Here is a 19,866-nt window from a genome sequence, read left to right as displayed (position 1 = left end):
CTTTCTTCTCCACCATGCTTCGTGATGGAAATGGAAGGCTTACAAGATTTAGGTAGTCCATATGGAGGACAGCTGTATGTTTGTTGCTGTCATACCCTCACATTGAATGGCTACCTTATTCAGTCAGCTAAACTCACATCCAATCTCATAAGTTCAGATAACCAATCTTCAACTTTAATGAAAGCATAACTGGAACAGCAAATGACTTGTAAATGCAGATGATTAAGCACTTAGTTGTAGGTGGATGGCAAATGCAAGGCTGAACAGGATCTAATGAGGTGGATGCAGTTGAATGAGGTGAAAAGACAATGCGAGGCCAAGCCTTCCAGGCTGCAATTCACGATGGTGGAGTACTATTCCAAAGAAAGAATCTCCGACTACTACACAAGCCAACTTATCCACAGACAGATATACTACCTAGGAACAATCAATCATAGTCTGAGAACAAACAATAAGGCCTAATTAGCTGCTAACAGATTGATAAAGGGGAAATGGAGATAGATCTAAATGGAGAGGCTACAGAGCAATGTACCAAATAACATAATGCCTAATAGGGCAGAATATACTCAGGCAGAAAGGAAGATGTGGCCACTATTGATGTTTTGTTCAGAATCCAAAAGGCCAGCAGAACAGCAAGTTCAACCCCCCCATACATCGATGGAGCAGCTAGCCGGGCGAACCGGCTTAGGTTCGGGGGCTCCGGCAGGGGGGCGGGAGCAGGCCGGGCATAAGGCCTGAGGTTGGGGGGGCACACATCGGTTGGGGGGGAGTTGCCTCTCGGGCGTTCCATCTGCCCCCCCCCATTTTCCTCCTTGTGTGTGGCCGGGGCTGGGGTGTGGGGCGTTGCAGACTAGCTTCTCACCCCCCCTCTTTTTCCGCCCTCCCCTTGGGGTGGCCTTCAAGGGAGCTAGGGCCGGGTGGTATACACGCACGCGGCTCCTTCTTCTGCGCGACATGGGTCCCAAAAAGGCGCCGGCGGGGAAGGGTAAGAGGTGCGCAGCACCGCAAAAGGGCCCCCCACCTCAACCAGATTCCTCTTCTGAGGATGAGCGGGACATGGAGCTGGGGGCTATCAAAGCCCTGATTGCTCGGTTGGAAGCCATAGCGGGAGAGCAGGAGGCACGGCATAGGGACAGTGGGGGTCTGTCCGGGGAGGGCACATCCCGGGAGCGGGGCCCCTCCCCACCCGCGTACCCTCGCAAAATGACCAGGGCGGAGAAAAGAACTAAATTAATGCAAGGCTTCACTGATCGTTTGGCAGCTTTGGAGGCAGCAACGGCTGCCATGGTGGCTCCGGCTGGCGCCAAGACTCCAGAGGAACCCAGCGGGGGCAGCACATCTGCTGCAGGATCCGCAGTGGGAGACACCTCCGAGGAACAGGCGGAACAAGGTGGTGAGTCCCCGCAGGGGGTCTGGCCGTGGGGTTTGCCATGGAGCCCACCAGGCGGGCCTTTTGGGTGGTTCCCCGGGCCGATGAACTGGGCCTCCCTGCACGCAACCTGCAATCAGGTGTGGCGGGGGGGGAAGGGCAGCCCAGGGCACGGGCCACCCCGGCGGGCGTCCCCGCAGGTGGGGGTTGGGGCCTTGACGGGGGGGCCAGTCCCCCTGGGCGACCACCTGCTTCCTCACGTGAAGGAGCGCATGTGGAAGGGTGAGTTCATTGACGTTTTTCAGCTGCTCTTTAAGGAGCCTGAGCCAGTGGGCAAGGAGGGGGAGCAAGATAGGGACAAGGAAAAGACCAGGAGGAAGCCCATCGAGCGTAATTGGAACAATTGGGTTTCTGGTTTCACTATATACATGGGGGTGGTGACCGAGAAGTACCCCAAAAAAGGCCCCGCCCTCATTAAATACTTTGACACTATTCACAGGGCATTCATGGATTTTGCGGGCAACTCCTGGGAGGCCTACGACCAGGCGTTCAGGGAACGCGCAGCTAATTACCCGGGCATCTCTTGGGAAAAGCAGCACTCCGAGCTTTGGCTCCGGATCATGACGCCCTCCAGGCCTCTTACTGGCGAGCGCGCTGAGAGCAGGCATTTGATCTCCAGGACCCCGGCGGCGCCAGCGGCTTCCTCTGCCGGCGCCCAGGGGGTTCAAAGTCCCCTGGTATGCTGGGAGTTCAACAGGAGTGGGAAGTGCGCTCGTTCTCCCTGCAAATTCAGACACGAGTTTGGCTTTTGCGGGGGGCGGCATGCGGGGGTTAGCTGCCCGCGGACGAAGAACTTTAGGCCAGGCCCCTGGGGCCCCTGTGCAGGAGGTGGCAAGGGGCCCTCTGCCGCCCAAGGGGGTGGCCCTGGAAAGGGGGCCCACTCCAATTAGGATCTCTGTGCTTAGGAGGCTCCTGCGCAACTCGCTTCTTGGAGGACGGCTTTGTGGAAGGCTTTAGGATCCCGTGCCGGCTTCCACGGAAGCTTACGCTAGCTAGGAACTTGAAATCAGTTGAGGGTATGGAGCACATAGTGCTTAAGAAGATCAATAAGGAGGTGGCTTTGGGCCATGTGATGGTCCCCTTTAGCGAGCCCCCCTGCAGACGTTAAGGATCTCGCCTCTGGGCTTGGTGCCTAAGAAGGCCCCAGGGGAGTTCAGGCTTATTCACCACCTCTCCTATCCCAAGGGCACCTCAGTCAACGATGCGATCCCGGCTGAGTTGTGCTCTGTGCGGTACACCTCGTTTGATGAGGCGACGGCAATGGTCCAGGCCTGCGGGCCTGGGGTATTGCTGGCTAAATGTGACATAGAGTCAGCCTTCCGGCTGTTGCCAGTTCACCCCGACGACTTTGACCTCTTGGGTTTTGCGTTCGGGGAAAACTATTACATTGACAGGGCCCTCCCAATGGGCTGCTCAGTGTCTTGCGCGGCCTTTGAGGCCTTCAGCACGATGCTGGAGTAGGCACTGTGGCGGAGGGCGGGGTTTATTTCCACAGCTCATTATCCTGACGATTTTCTTTTCGGAGGCCGAGCCAGCTCCGCCCAATGCTCTACGCTCCTAAGCTCGTTTGTGGCCCTATGCAGTGAATTGGGGGTGCCCTTGGCCAGGGACAAGACCGAGGGTCCGTCCACCAGGCTCACTTTTTTGGGCATCGAGTTGAACACCCAGGGGCAGCTGTCGCAGATGCCTGGGGACAAGTTGGAGACCCTGAAGACAATGCTGAGGGATTGCGGGCGGGCCAGGAAGGTCACGCTGCACCAGCTGCAATCCCTGATTGGGCACCTCAATTTCGCCTGTCACGTTTTTGCCCCGGGCTGCCCAATCCTGCGGTGTCTCTCAGACGCCACAGTGGGGTGCAGGCTGCCGCATTTTCGAATCAGGGTGACCACAACCATGAGGGAGGACATGAACTTGTGGTTAGGCTTCTTGGACTCCTTCAACGGGGTTTCCTTTTGGAGGGTGTCACAGCTCCTGGAAGCAGATTTTCAGGTGCAGTCCGACACTGCGGGCGGCCTCGGCTTTGGCCTGTACCTGCGGTGCAGGTGGTGCGCAGAGCGGTGGCCACGCGACTGGGCAGAGAAGGGGATCACGAGGGATTTCACTTTCCTCGAGCTTTTCCCCATCGTGGTCGCGGTGCACATCTGGGCCCAGATGTCTCGCAACTCCACAGTGTGCTTCTGATGCGATAACCTGGCGACGGTGCAGGTGGTTAACCGCCAGACCTCCAGGTCCCCCAGGGTCATGGACCTGGTTCGGGCCTTGGTGCTAACCTGCCTGCACAACAACATAGTGTTTACTGCGCAACATGTGCCGGGAGCGCAAAATGACATTGCGGACGCTCTGTCTCGTTTTCAGATGCGGCGCTTCCGGCACCTGGCCCCAGAAGCTTTCCCAAGGCCCGAAGAGATGCCAGTCAGTTTGTGGAGCCTTGGAGCGTAGAGGCGCTCAGGGCAATAGAGGCCTCTTTGGTGCCTAAGACGTGCGGTGCCTATAGCAGGAAGGTTGCAGCCTTTCAGCGTTTCAGGCAACAGGAAGGAGTCGGGCAGGCCTGGCCGGCCCCACCCAAACACCTGATGCAGTACTTGGTGCACCTGCGGGGAGAAGGGCTAGCCGTCAGCACCATGGCTGGGCACATGGCAGCCCTGGCCTTCTACGCGAAGTCCCGGGGGTTACCCGACCACACGGGCGACTTCCGGGTCCGGCGCATGCTGGAAGGCTGGGCCAGGGAGGCGCCGCTGCAACCTGATTGGCGCCTGCCCATTACACCCAACGCTCTGTGCCGGGCCATGCAGTGCTTGGGGGCAATCTGCTCTTCCCCCTTTGAGGAATCCTTGTTCAGGGCGGCAGCGCTGGTGGCTTTCTATGGGGCCTTTCGGGTCGGGGAGCTGTTTCCCAGGGGGACCCGGGGACCCACTGTCAATGCCATGCAGAAGAACAACCTGGCTATGGGACCAGCCAAGGTTTCGCTTAGGCTCCGCTTCTCAAAAAATGACAGCTGGTCACCTTGCACAGGGCGGACGAGCGCCTCATGTGCCCGGTGCAGGCTCTGGGAGCCTACATGGAGGCCGGGGTGGGGCTGAAGGGTGCCTCTTCGTGCATGCTGACGGCAACCCCCTATCGCAGTACCAATTTTGAGTGGTGATGAGGAGGGCCTTTCATGTGGCCGGGGTGTCCACGGCCCACCTGTCATCGCACTCTTTTAGGATCGGGGCGGCCTCTACAGCAGCGGACCTCGGCTATCTGGGTCTCGCAATCCAGCTCCTTGGCCGCTGGCGGTCCGCTGCCTACCGCAGATACATTCAATAGAGCAGCGGGGGGCTCTGCCGCCCCCCCATTGCCCCCTCCCCCCCGCTTTCTTAGCGCTCGCCTCACTTTGTGTTCTCTCTTCCGTGCAGGGACGAAGCCTCCAGTCAAGAAGGCCAAGTTCCTTGTACTGGGCCACTCCTTTATATTCTGGGCCTTTAAGTGGGCTCAAGGCACGGATCTGGGAACGCAGCTGGGCCTAGGGCGATGAGCCACCATCGAGTGGCTTGGGCAACGGGGCATGCGAAGAGCGCAACTGCTGCCTATGCTGCAGGAGTACCTGGAGCAGAACCCTGCACCGGACATCCTGCTTTTCCACTTTGGCAGAAATGATTTAGTTAGCCAGTCAGGTATCTCCTTGGCCCGGCAGATCGAACAGGACCTGTGCGTGGTGCTGTCCCGGTGCCCACGGGCAGTCATCCTCTGGTCCGATATCACCCAGCGCAGGGTCTGGCGGGGTGCGCTCAAGCAGAACAAGGTGAACAGGGCCAGGAGGGGGGTCAATGCGGCTATGGCACGCTTCCTGGCGGCCAAGGGGGGCAGCTGTATTCCGCATGATGATATACTCTACTCGCAGCCCGTCCTTTACCAGGGCGATGGGGTCCACATATCCGCCTCGGGCATGAGGTTCTTTGTGGATGACATCAGGCTGGGATTGGCAACAGTGATTTTGGGTCTGTGGGGTGCGGGGCGTTAAGCTGGGCTAACGCCTGCTGTGGCAGGTACAGTGCGGTGACAGGATGCTAATTAGGGGGTGTGGCACCTTAGGTAAGATGTAAATCAAGGAGGAGCTAATCCCTTGAGGCTTGACAGATCAGGGATGACGCTTGACTCCTGCCCCTCAGCAAGCGGCACCCTGTACGTATGGCTGTGCAGCGTTGTTGGGGAGGTCGCTGGGGAGGTTGGATACCTGACCTTAGGTCGGCAAAGAAGGCCCCTCTGCTGGGGAGCGGAGGGCTTGCCTGGAGCCAAGGTGCTATCACCACGGTCTGTTAGGTGGGGGCGGCCACAGCGTGGCCGGCCTAGTAGGCACCGCACTGCAGTGGGGGGGGATGTCTATGCAATCCCAGCCAATCAGCCTGTACCATAAACCTCAATAAAATGACCGTTCCCTCCATAGCAATGTCTCTGTGTCTCCTTGGGGGGTCCGGGCACAATAATGTAAATTCTGCTACATAATTGTATGTGTGTGCACACACGCACACAAACAAACATGCATTCCCGGTGGGGCTGTGAACTTCTGTTATTTATCACCATCCTCTGAATCAGATATAGCATGTGCTTAAGAAACACTGGCCATATCCAGTTATTGAATCAATACACACTACCACCAGAGGAAAATATTTTATAAAATGTTTATATTATGTTCCTGTATTATAACTGTTTTCCTGTTATAGCCACTAAGGCCAAATTACACGTGGTATGGGAGATTCATGATCGGATCTCACACACCAAAAAAACACCAAAAACACCAGCCATGGGTGTGAACTGGATCAGGACAACAGCACTAAGGGAGCAAAGTTTAAGCAAAGTTTATGCCATTTTTCCTGGTATCAGAATCTCCTCCTTCACTGAAGATGTCATTAGCCCCATCGGAGAAAAGTCATTAGTACTTGACCTTTTTCCATAGTGGTGCTAATACAGCAATTCTAGGAGGAGGGGACATTTTGATAGAAAAAAGGTACAAAAGGTTGAACATCCTCTCTGCCAGCACCACTGTCTCAATCCAGTTTATCCCTTTCCTCATATATGCTTTTAAGTTGAGAAGAAGACAGTTGATAAATTCAATCGCAGATCTTCTTATGTAGGACCAAACATATTTTTTTAAATCCCTAAACCACCAAATATATGAAGCATGCAGTGTAGAGTTTGCAATAGTGAGGTCTTCTACATCATTAAAATACAAGAAAAATCTGTTCATAGAATTAATCTCCACTAAAAACAGATGAAACTACATTTTAAAAGGTCATTATGAAGAGCTTAAAATCATGGGAAGTTATTCAAGTTTCATTGTTTTTAATTAATAAAACTAAACAAAATAAAAATGTATCCATTTTCTACTGGCCATTATTTAAAAGGCAAATGAGAAAAAGTCTTACCTTTCTCACTGACACTTTCACTTTCAATCTCTACATCATCACAGCTGGTGTATTCTGGAGTAGAGGCCAACTCTTCTTCTGAACTGCTCAGTGAAACCTGACGCATTTTACCCCCTTTTTTTGTTTTATGAGGCTTTGGTGGTGGAGGCCTAACTGATTCAGACTGGTCCGAACTTAGTGAATCATTTCGTAACATGGTTTCCATTTTTTCACGTTTTGTTTTCCGTACAGCTGAACTGGGATCCAAATGGTGCTGTTTTCTTAATGAATCAGTCCGCCTCATATCTGGCCTATCAAAAGGAATTGGACTCCTCCTAGGTGTTGGAGGGCTGTGATTTGAGGTCCTCTGCCGATTGGGACTTGGTCCCTGAGTTCTTTCCATTGAATATGAACGCTGATCCATGGCAGCTCTGCGTTCAGATGCAGACCTCTGCCTTGATGGCCGATCCATTCTCATCATAGATATCCGTGAATCTTCCAATTCAGTATTTGCCAAAGACACATCACTATGCCTCCGTTCATGACGTGCTCGGGACACCTCAGCGTGAATACGCATTTGTTCCTCATATGGTTGTGGTTTGACGGGATAACGAGCCAAATTAGGATCACTTCGGTATCGTGCCTGATACTCCTCTTCCCGTCGCTGCCTCTCATATTCTTCTCTATTCTGCACATCATCTTCCTCTAGCGGATATTCCCGTGAATGCCTGCGACTTCTCCTGTTAGAATCCCTGTAGTCATCAAGTTCAGGTTCTTCATATAACTGAGATCCACGTTGTGATCGTCTGTCTGTATAATCTGAGGGTGATCTTGGCATTGCACTGTCTGATGTTGCATACTGTGAATAGTCGTCTCTCTCCTCCAGTTGGTTGTACCTTCTATTCTGGTCTCTGGATATTGATGGGCTCCTTTTTCTAAATAATCAAATAAAACAAGAAGAAAATCTTATCAGTCTCCCAAAACTTAAAATGTGCCTTGCCAACTAGTTTCAGAATAATTACTTCCAACTGACTGAACTACAATAGTTTTACTGGCTTTCTCATCATCTGATTATAAGATGATCAAACTGAAATATATAGCGTTAGATGAAATTGGTTCTATAGAGTTGGCGTAGCATAGTGGCTAAAAGACTGAACTAAGAATCAGGAAATTGCCAGTTTGAATTTCAATCCTGCATGAACTCACTAAGTAGCCTGAGGCAAGTCACTCTCCTTCAGGTCACCCCCACAAATTGCAATAACACTGGCCTACCTTACAAGTTTATTGTATGAGCTGCAACAAAGGAATTTATGTGAAACACTCTGAACACTCAAAAGCACTATGTATTTTTTAATGTAATGCATTTTTAAAACCCTAAGAACAAGTACTTCACCTTAATTACAAATAAACACATATTTAACTGTAGCACATATTTCAGAAAAAAGTAAAATAATTATAAGGAAAGCATGATAGGACCTAGGATAGGATAGGATAGGATAGGACAGGACAGGACATATAAAACAACTAGATAGATAGATAGATAGATAGATAGATAGATAGATAGATAGATATTCCCTATACAAAATTAAGCAAAACAGATCAAGTACTTATTTGCTGGATATCAAGAAGCTACAAAGAAAACCATCAAATGTTAACCAAAATATGAGTATTCACCTAAATTTGTGCATGACAACCACATACATACAGTATCTATATATATAATTCTCCTGGGTGTGCCTTGGAATGTGCGTCCCAGCACCCAGCTGACTGGCTGGGCATCGGACGTGCCTGATTGGCTGAGGCGCACCCAGGAGGATTGGTCGCCATGGTGGCAGCAGGCCTGGCTGCGGAGGCCAGAGGTGGCGGCGGGCCCAGCCCAGACATGGAGGCAAGGCCCAGGAGGGGGGAAAGAAGGGGGGGCAGAAGTGGCTGTGGGGAGGAGAGGTGGCTGGGCCCGGAAGCAGAGACTGGGTCAGAAAGTGGAGGGGAAGAGGTAACCGCCGGCCCCAAAGAGCGTACAGATGCTCTGTGCGGGGTCGGCTAGTATACATATATTCTAAAGCCAATATTTATGTGTAGTTTAGTCTTTCATTATGAAGTACACAAACATATACCCCTGCTAACTTGGCAAATAGGCACCTTTTAACGTGGCAATTCTCTTTATTTAGCAGGGGGAGAGTAACTGGCCCTATATCCACCCCCAGCACAGCATCTGCCCAGTGGCTGTTGCTGGTGTCTATCTTATGTTGGGGTTTTTTTTAGATTGTGAGCCCTTTGGGGACAGGGAGCCATCTTATTTATTTGTTATTTCTCTGTGTAAACCTCCCTGAGCCATTTTTGGAAGGGCGTATAGAAATCAAATAAATAAATAAATAAATAAACAAACAAACAAACAAAACAAACACTCTTCTTGCTCTTGAAAAATATAAAAACACAAGGAAATATTAAAAAATAAAGTTAAAGCAATACTCAATAAAGTCTGATAATAAATGTTATATTTTTCTCCTTTAATGTCTTGTGCTTCTCCTAAACATTATTAAGATAGATACACAATTTTAAAAAAAATTCATTAATCTTGACTATTTCCAACAGTACAAAACAAATCTTCATTCACAATGGATGAAGTCAAGTCCTTAAGGATTGCATATTTGTAGCTCATCATGCATATAATTATGTACATGTGTCAGGTTAGTGAGGCGTAGTGACTAAGTATGCAAGCTGAGAGCCAGAAGGCCTTGGTTTAAAGATCACTTCAGCCATGAACACTCTCAGAGACAAGGGACATCACATACTAGCACATATAATAGCACTCCCAAGCACAAACACACCCTGTAATTTTTCTGCTTTAAATTCTCCCTCCCCTCCTAGGTTTTTTTGCGGGGGGCAAAATATCTATGCACTGTTACAAGCATTAGTGTGTAACACAAAATTAGCTACAGAGGATAATACTATTTGCCTACTTTACTGAGTAGATTCAAAAAGTAATGATATAATGTATGTGGAATACTTAACACTCAAAAAGTCTATACAGTATAACTGCTAAGTAGTAGTGGTAGTAGTTGTGGCATAATGAAAACCCATACTGGCAAGATAGACTGACAGATACAATGGAATGGAATACAAAAAACATTGCTGTGTAGAACAGCTCCAAAAGATTTCACTTCCTGTTTATTTTTTTAAAAGGTTTGAACTTCTGCTTCTTCTGATACTTTAACAGATTTTTTTTCTTTCCAAAATTGTAACGTGACTGTGACATTGTAGTTCATTGGAAAACACATAGAGGAGGGGAGTGCGATCACACCCACTCATGGTTGCTGGCCCAACCACCTGATCCTAAATGCAAGCAGGGTAAGTTTACTACCCAGCCTTTACGTTAAAGACCTCTCAGTGTAGGCTTATATAAAAATTAAATAAATAAAAATACATTATTTTTTCTTACAAATTTGTTGTTTAATTTGTAAGTTTGCAGCCAAGGAGTTGTCATTGTTAACCTTACGTTTGTACAGAACTTTGTATTTCTTATTGTATTATGCAATAAGTATTGACAAGAATGACAATAAAACTCAGCAACATAGCACAACAGAAAGTCTGAGCAAATAAAAAGGTCTTCACCTAGTGCCAAAAAGAAAACAAACTTAGCACCAGGCAAACCTCTCTAGAGAAACAATCTATAGACAGGGCAGCACCACAGAGATTTACTTATCCTCTATAATAAAAGGCTTGGGTGTGCGCCCGTGTGTCTGCGCCCGTGTCTTTCTTGACCGTTCTGGGCATGCACAGAGCGCATGCCCAGAACGTCCAAGAAAAATACAGCCGCAGAGACACGGCGGCCATGCTGGAGGAGGAGAAGCGGCGGCCGAGGAGAAGTGGCGGCCGAGGAGAAGCGGCCACCGCGAAGCCGGGCGGGGGGAAGAGGCGGAGGGGGAAGCCGGCCGAGGCGGTGGCAGAGCCGCCGAAGCCGGGCAGGGAAGAGGACCCCCCCACCCGAAACCACCGCATCCCGGCCGCGGGGAGGGAGCCCGTGGCCGGCAAAGGCGGGGCGGCCCTGGCAGAGGCCCCTTAACCTGGCAAGGAAGTCGCTCTGGCTCAGCTGGGTGCTGCTGGGCCGAGAGCAAAGGAGGAAGGAGCTGACACTTGGGAGGAACAGCCAGCCAGCTGCCCAGCAGGCGGGGTCCAAAGGAGTAGGGGTGTGCACGGAACCGCGGAGCTGCGGTCCGGCACTGGGGTGGGGGTTTCCAAAAAGGATGGGGGGGCTTTACTCACCCTCCCAAGAACGGCGCTGTATTTCTTTGAGCAAGCGGGTGGCATACCTCCCTGCCGCCCGCTTCATTCCCCCTCTCGGCACGGCACCGGGCTCTCTCCTTTCGAATTCTGAATCGGGCAGCAGGGTATCTCCCAGTCCCTGCCGCCCTCTTCAATGCCCCCGCTCGGCTGGCGGCCGCCCCCTTCAAGTCCCCAAGACCCCTGTCGCCCCTTCCCTTCCCATTGCAACAAGGGGTCGGCAGGGACTGGGGGACGGTCGTCCCCGTCCGTTTTCCCAGCTGGGCTGCAAATGGCTTCTAGGAAGCCTTTTGCGCGTGTGCGCAAAAGGCTTCCTAGAAGCCATTTGCAGCCCAGCTGGGGAAGTGGACGGCAGGGGAGTTCTCCCGCCGCCTGTTCTCTAAAGTTTCTTTAGAAAAAACTTTAAAACTTCTTTAGAAAAAACTTTAGTTCTCCTGCCGACCCCTCGACCCCTTGGCCCACAAGCCAATTCAGTCCAGTTTGATAGCCAGACCGGACCAGACCCGGTTCGACAGAGCCCCGGGCCAGGTCAGTTCTAATGCTGCCTGGATTAGAATTAACTGGTCTCTTGGCCAGCTCACACATCCCTAGCATGTAAGGCAGGGCTACAGCCAGAAAGGGGGTGGCTAGGCATCAGCACTGGCTCCTGCCAGCAACTGGGGCAGAGTGGCTCATTTCCATTCCCCTGATGGCTGCCAGAGACACACTCAAGATAAGGTGGTGAAGGGGTCAATGGGGGTGCATTCTCCCACCCATAAATAGGCCCCCACCTTTTGAGGTGATTGTCTCATTTTGCCTCATGTTGGAGCTGCCCTTGATTCTTAGGCCGCCTTCAGACGTAACGCTAAACCGGAGGCGAACATGCCAGAGGTTCAACTTTGTGGTCATCCAAATGCATGAAACTGCAGTTTTGTCACCCAACCTTGGGTTGGTTTTCAATCCCAAGCCATAATTTGAACCTTGAACTCAACCTATAGTGAGTTTCAGTGCTGAACCCTCAGGTTTGAAGGCAGCATTGTGTCATTCAAATTCTGCTGCCACTGTAACCTAAATTTCATGCACAACCTCCTCCCACTACCATCGAGAGTATGCAGGGTATTGCTGCCCAGCCTGGCTGCTAGATCCCTGCAAGCCCTGGGGATGGCAACATCCTTCCTGGTCCTGGCAACTGCTGCAAATCAGGGGTCCAAGCACCCACCCACAGTCACGGCAGTCTGGTTTCCCCAGAACACTTATCCTTGGGGGGGGGGGTCCTGCTTGGCTGCAAGCCTTGCCAGGGATTGCGGAAAACAGCAGGTGCCCTGCCCTCAGATGTTCTTCATCAGCTGATTTACATACACCACAACACCTATCCCAGCCCGACTCATCTGCCCATGGACGTGGAATCCATCCCTGGTCTTTCCCAACTCTATGCACCTGAAACTGCTTGGACACTTGGAGAGGTCCAGACTCCTTGGAAGTCTGGTATAGTTGAGTGGAGATGGGAAGGTACAGAGTACGAGTTATATTATTAACTAAAGATATGAGTTCTATCACCACATCAGCCATGGGTGGGGGGGGCTAGAGTTGGATGCCCTATATCATGAGAGTGCAGTTCAATGGAGACCAGAAACTCATGGAGCCTCTGGTCCTCCCCAGTGGACTGGCCCTCTAATGAGAGGGCTAATTCCCACCCCACAAGTCAACATGGAGGCAGGAATGTGTTGGGGTATCTGGACTGCTTGGCCCAGGTCTACAAGTCCAAGAGTATCCTTTGTCACAGTGAATCAAACCCCAAGAACCTTTGTCTGCCTGCATATTCATACAGCGCTCACTTCATTAACCTGGTTTAAGGGGAGGGGTATTTTGAAGGTTTGCTGCCAGGAGCCGTGCAGCTCCCGTTACAGCACATGACCACGAGGAAGCGGGCGGTTCTTCCTTAGCTCGCTTCTGCACAGTCGTGAAAATGGCCTCAAGGCTGCTTATCAATACCTTACTTCTTTCAAAATGTATTAAGAAGAACGCAGATAATCACTGACATTTTTTCTGTACACTTTTTCTCATTGGCTAGTATCCAAAGAGTTACTTTAAGCCTGACTAACTCCAGTGGGACTCCCTCCCCCTCATTTTACCTGTTAAACATCAAATTCCCATGCAACATTTCAACTTCCTTTTGAAACTCTCCTCAGTTTCAAAAGAGATTTGCCATGTAGTCTAGGCAACACCTATTTGAAAAAACACAAGCTCAAAGCTTCTTTGAGTGCGTAGAACTAGTTGCACTGGCTGACATCCTGACAACCACAGCATGCATGCTTCTACCATCAGTGCAAGTGCAGTGGTAGCCCTTGCTCTGGTTCCTGTGCTTCTGAAATACAGGTGCTCTTCGGCAAGAGTGCAAATACATCAGTGCTTCCTCTGTGCTCTGGAAATGCTGTTAGAAAGGAAACACATTGCTGAGGGTCAGTGACATATTTTCACTTTAACAGAGAGCTTCTGGAGTGTAGGAGGGAGTTCTGATGTATTTGCACTTTTTTGCCAGAGCTGCAATGCTTCAGAAACACAGGAACCACCACTGCACGCATGCGCTGATACTGGAAGTCTGCACTACTGCAGTAGTCAGGATATCAACCACTGTTATTTGGAACCAGGTCTAAACATATGCATTTTTTTTAATTCACAAATAAAACTCTTTGATATTAAATAATATTATCCAAAATAAAACAATGTACATATAAGATGATTTCATTCTCTTGTGCTGAGCAATTTTAAATCAAAATATTTAGTATTCTGCTGTTTAGTATTTTAACAGAATTATCCTCAAAATGGTATTAAACTAATCAGTAAATATTTTAGCCTAAAGTAGATACTGAGTCATAACTGAAAGTTCATTAGTATAGCAATACCATTACATATTAAATGGTAATAGGAAAGTATGTATTTTACCTGACTGCTGCTTTAAAGTATTCAAATAAATCTGTGAACCAAGCCATCTCAAAAGCAATTAAGTTACTGAGCAGCAGCTAGAACATGAATTGATTACTTTAATCAGCCAAGTATTTCAAAATGCCAACATGCTCATTATTGAATTATTTCATCCCAAAAAAAGTCATCCAGATAAAACAACTGACGTCAGAGTTCATTGCTTATTTTTTGTTGGGTCAAATAACCAAATAAAAAGCAAAGGTATGAGTAAGTCAAATTGTACTAAACTGTTAAGTAGCAGCATGCAGTTTTCACTAGTCAAATGATCAAAATGTATACTTTGAAGAACAACCCAGTTCAAAAGTGCAAAATCTACAAATAATGAGATCTCATTTAAAATGCACAATTTAACAAATAAAATATATTATACCTTGCTAAAAACAAAACAAAATGTGTTTGTTGTAAGGTTATAACTGCAATATATACATTTTTACTTTTTAAAAGGTTTTTTAATTCCTCCCCCACACAAAAATAGCTTTTAGTAGGTCAAGCGCAAAACATTACTTTCATAAATCACAGTTAATGCATTTCTTTCCTTCTTTACCTTTTGATCAGCCATTGCACATCTGGGAAGTCAGGAGCGTCATGTTCCTGAGAATGCATCAATATCTGTGCAGATATTGCACAGCATTCCACGAAATCCTTGTAGTGTTGAGGAAACCATGTGAAATACTACTTAATTAGGAACACAAACTTTCAGACCAGTTTTCATAATCCTTTCCTCACCTCAAATTACAAATGAGAATGCATCTGGCACAAAATAAAATTCTGTATATAAAAGAAAAGTAATACTTATTTGAACCTGAGTGCTAACTCAACAGAGAAACTGTGGAGAACATGAGGGGAGGGTTACAGTTTAATGCTGTTACCATGTGCTGTATATAGCTGGAGGTCAAGTAAGAATTTACCCTATAAGGAGGATTATGGTACTTAGCTGATTAGTGCCTTGCTACAGTAGTACTGCCTACAAAATGCCCATCATCATCATTTTAGATTGTTGAAATATTGTCCAATGTTATGATATACAAATACGGATTTTAAATATGTTTAGTGTCTTGTACTGAAACCTGATGGAGTAACAATTAGAATGGTTCGGCTGCTGAAACAGCTGATCTACATTTTCTCAAGCTTCTTTCCAAAACATCTACCTATCATATGCAGAATTATTTTTTTTAACTTCAAGTTAGCAGCTACAGATACATAAAAATATATTGGTGAATTTGCCCCTAACCTTTATTTAACCATATTCATTAACTTTAAAAACTGATGAAAATTAACTTAGAGTCATTTATGGAATCAAACAGGCAAGGGAGTTGATCTTCAGAAGTATATAAAAATAAAGTAAAGCAAATGCATGCCTCCCCTCCCCTACTCTTTACCTAAATCAAATGAACTAACTTTAAAAAATATTGCTCTCTTCTGCAGAAATTAAGAATCATTCAGTGAAAAGACACACGAAGTGCAATTGCTGAAAATACTACATTTCATTTGTATTATGATACTTGGTTTGATTGGCCCTTAAAGTAATTCATCACAAGAGGCATTTGATTTAAAGCAGCTTTTCACATGGAGTGGCGAGAACATGTTTAAATAGATTTATTATTCAGGTCTTATATGCAGATAACACATCTGTGCATCAGTGAAAAGCAGTCTTGTGTTACCAAAGAACTGCACAATTAATGGTGTAGATATTTCTATCTGTAGCATGCTACCCACAACAGGAAGACAGAAATAAGCCGAAACAATGAATTTTGATGCTACTCCAAACAATAACTCTCTCTAATGTAAGACTACATCCTAAATGGCTCCATTCTACTCTTGATAATATCCAGATTACCATAATGTGTATTGTAGCAACCTTTAAGCAGATCTGGGATTCCGGTAAACTGATGACCTATCATTTGACTGTGATCATGCCCCCCACAACCAAGTAAGCTTTCTCTCAGTCAGTTCCTCACAAACACCATCTACAGTATATGGGTCCAGTGATCATGTGCTGTTGAACATCTCTCGCTACTCCCAGGCAGGCCTATAATGGGTGCAAAAGATAGGAATTTGTTCATGTCCCATGAGGCACAGACCACAAGTGAGGCCCACATCACCACCAGAAGTATTTATTATTATGTATTTATTACACTTCTATAACACCCCATATAAAATCTCTGGGTGCTTTACAAATTAAAACACAACCATTAAAATATTAAATCATATAAAGCAAATTAAAATAACCATCAATGACACTTTAAAGCATTATAAACTAAAAGCCTGATAAAAAGGTACCTTTTCAAGAATTGCTAAAAACAGCCAGAGATTGGGAGGTTCTGATTTCATTTGGGAGTGCATTGCAGAGCCCTGGGGCAACCCTAGAGAAGGCCTCGTTTGGGATCACCACCAAACAAGCTGGTTGAAACTACAATTGGACCTCCCCCGATTATCTTCACAGGGGGCGGGGTTCGTGAAGAAGAAGGTGCTCTCTTAAATACCCTTGGCTCAAGCCACAGTGGCCAGCATGACCCTAGTCGTTATTTAGTAGGCTGCCAAGCCTATCTACATGTTCCAGATAGGCTTCTGTGACTTTGTAAGCTCCATGACAGGCTTTGCCTTTTATGCCTTTTATGTAAAAGGCAAAGTTAGACCCAAACACTACCTGCTATTCTATTGTCTGTCATCTAACTTGAAAAGTCATAGAAATCCTATTGGGACAAGATGGTTAGCAACTATATTCATGTGACTTGTTTTCAGATCCTGCTCCATCTCTGACACACAGCAGATAAGGAAGTCTTTCCCTCACCATAGCTGGCCTCAGGCTGCGACTCTGAAGGGGAGGTAGCAAGGATCTCTATACCACCAAGGTTCAGGGTCAGCAACCTTTTGAATTTGCCATCAGACGAGTAAGGGAGGGCAGGTTCCTATGCACTCAAAAGCATCTGGGTCATTGTTGCCATGGTGAATGAAGCAGTCAAGCTGCTGAAGGAATAACCAGAAAGCCCAGCCCAGGCAACCAAGAAGATAGCCTTGGCAGGGGCAGGGAGCTAGTGGGAATGGCTAATGCAAAAGGCAACCTATATTAGGCAAGAGTCAGGTGAATGGTCTATGCAGTATTACCTCGGGTTTACACTGTAGTCTCTCAGACATACCTGTTTATAGGGACTCTTCCAAGCCTTTTCTAGTGCGAGATTGAATCCCAGGTTTTAATCTAGGACCTCTTGTATAACAGATATGTGCTGTTTTCACAGTTCTAGTGCTCAATGCGTAGACTTGGTGTATATGCCTATGTCTGCAGAGAAAGTAGCTGGGGATGGTGCCAAATGCCCGATTATGTGTCACTCTTTTGCCTCCTGCTGAAGCTGGGTAGTTAAGAGAGCTATCTGTGGAATGAGCAATAAGAATATGGAACCCAACTATCCCCTCTTTTGTTACTGACATGGGTGTGGCTGGCTAGGCATGCAAAAAGGAAGTCTGGCATTCATTTTACCGTTCCCCTGACAGGCTTGAACCTGGCTTGCCTCCTTCCTATTCCAGGTCTCTGTACAGTGAGCAACCAGCATTTTCCACTGCCTGAGCGCAACTGAGGCTCTGTTTGCCACTTGTCCCAGTTCCCCCCAGCAAAAAGATCTTTTCCTGAAGAAGAATATTTCTTCCTCAAGGAGACCTGAAACTTTGTCCTGAGGAGACTTGTATTTGTTCCAGTTTGGCAAGATGCAGCAATTTTAAAGCTAGTATATTCTTCCAGCTTTAAAATATGATCTAATGCTGCCTTTGTTCTAACAAGATTTCAGATTTAAGCCGCAGCTCCTTCGATTTATCAGCATGTCTTCTAGCCCAATCCTGCACTTGTTTATTCAAAGCTTAGTTTCACTAGTAGGGATGTGAATGAACCGGTTCAGATGTCCGGCGTTCAAGCCGGTTTGGAGATGGGGGGGGTTCTTTAAGGCACAGGGAGGGTGCTTTTACCTGCCCCGCTGCATTTTCCCCAAATCGCTACAGCCCTATGGCAGCCATTTTTGGGAGACTGCCAGAGGGGAAAATATGGCAGGGGAGGTAAGAACACCATCCCTGAGCCTAAAAGAATGCGCGCACCCCAAGCCTCCCGAATATGTTCATGCACATCCCTATTCACTAGTTTAATACACTTTCTCCCAAATAAGAATTCGTAGGATTGCAGCTCTAATATATTAGCTCTTTTAACTATCAAGCTATGAAAGTAATGAATACTTTAGCATTGCCAACCTTGCTGATATTAAGCATCTTTCTTGCTTTTAGAAAACTTCAACGAATATGAATCAAATGAAAGTAAGTGTTGCAATATTTATTCTAGCATTCTCTCTTTAATTTCAAGCATGGGAGAAAGAGGTGGGGACTTTAAAACTGATCAAGGAGGTTTTCAGAAGCTGGCAGATCTGGGCAAAATGTGAAGAGAGGCTTAGCTACAAAATGAGTCTGGTTTTTCCAATGTGTATAGAGACCAATAAAATAAAATAATATTTTAGGTTGAAAAATAAACACTAAGGCTGGCTGACACTGGAAAGAATGGCAGTAGCAGTGCAGCAGCAATGACTCACAGCTTTGGAGACACAAAGGAATCCCTGCCTGCCTTGGGAAGCTGTGTAGATGGGATGTTGCATGGTGTGGAAGCACTGCACACGCATCTTGGATGGGTGGTTTGCTGTGCAATATGTCAGCCTAATTGTTTATTTCTTGGCTTTATATACAAGAGCAGCTGGCATTCTTGTTAAACAAGGATGCTATGTCAAGTTTGGAAAAGGTAATAAGAGAATCCCTAAAATCTGTGAGGTAGAACGGGGGCACAGAAGTTGTCCCCCTTTATCACAAAGGACACACTCGGCATGAGGAGAAGGTAAGTACTTCTCCACTTTTGTAATTTTTTTGGAGGACAGAACTTAAAACCTTTACTTCGCTGACAACTGCAGCTAAGACCTAGCTTTCAAGTAAGAACTCCTGGGAACAATTTTGTGGGTGCAAAGAACTCCTGGGAACAAGTTTGTTCCCTCGAAGCCCTGGTGGCAGACCTGGAGAAGCTCAGGGAGGCAGAGAGAGATATAGCTGATACCCTCAGGGGCATGCTAGAGGCATCCTATTCCCAGGCTGACAGTTCATCTGTTGTCATGGAGAATGAAGGTCTCAGGGAAGGAGGACATCAGTCTGAGGAAGAGGGGAATGCTCCCTTAGAAGGGACCCCTTCCTTAGTGATGTGCCCATATCCTCACACTGAGGATACTTCTTCAGGGGTTGGGGGGCTCCCAGTAGTGTACAAAAGGGATGGGCTCCTACTGAAAAGCAAGATGGAAACAGACTGCTGGCACTTAAAATCAAAAAGGTTGCAGAGCAGCTTTTAAGATGACACCTGGGGGATAGCTGACAGGAACCAGGTGGTATCTGGTTTGGCAAGCAAAATCCCCTAAGATGCAAGGGTGCACACTTTTCAGATAAAACAGAGTAGAACAGGTGGACAGCTGGTCAAAAAGATCAAATGACAGTAATGGAGATACACCAACACCAGGTAAGAGTCTTGGCGAACAGGTGCTTATACACCAATGCCAGAAGCCTCCAAGCCAAGATGGGTGAACTGGAGTGCTTGGTTGCTAATGAAAACATAGATATAGTGGGCATAATAGAACAATAATGGTGAGAACCAGTGGGACACTGTTATTCCTGGATACAAGCACTACAGAAAGGACAAGGAAGGGAGGGTTAGGGGTGGAGTAGGACTGTACTGTATGTTAAAGGAGGGATAGAATCCAACAAACTAGAAAACCCAGCATCATTATGGGTGACAATATGAGGAATGAAAGG

At 47.5% G+C, this 19,866-nt stretch overlaps 1 protein-coding gene across 48 annotated transcripts in view; it reads right to left on the bottom strand.

The window, feature by feature from the left end:
* RIMS2 (regulating synaptic membrane exocytosis 2) overlaps window positions 1-19,866 on the bottom strand; it is a 741,645-nt gene that overhangs the window by 425,057 nt on the left and 296,722 nt on the right. For all 48 annotated transcript variants that reach the window (XM_053313368.1, XM_053313376.1, XM_053313396.1 and 45 more), the window contains one exon: window positions 6,832-7,745. In XM_053313368.1, coding sequence (XP_053169343.1) covers window positions 6,832-7,745 — 914 coding nt within the window. The remainder of the gene's footprint in view (window positions 1-6,831; window positions 7,746-19,866) is intronic.

The sequence above is a fragment of the Hemicordylus capensis genome, chromosome 4 (assembly GCF_027244095.1).
Source record: "Hemicordylus capensis ecotype Gifberg chromosome 4, rHemCap1.1.pri, whole genome shotgun sequence".
In the NCBI taxonomy this organism is placed as follows: domain Eukaryota; kingdom Metazoa; phylum Chordata; class Lepidosauria; order Squamata; family Cordylidae; genus Hemicordylus; species Hemicordylus capensis.
Note: the sequence above shows the minus strand (reverse complement) of the source record. Positions and strands in the feature narration are given on the sequence as shown.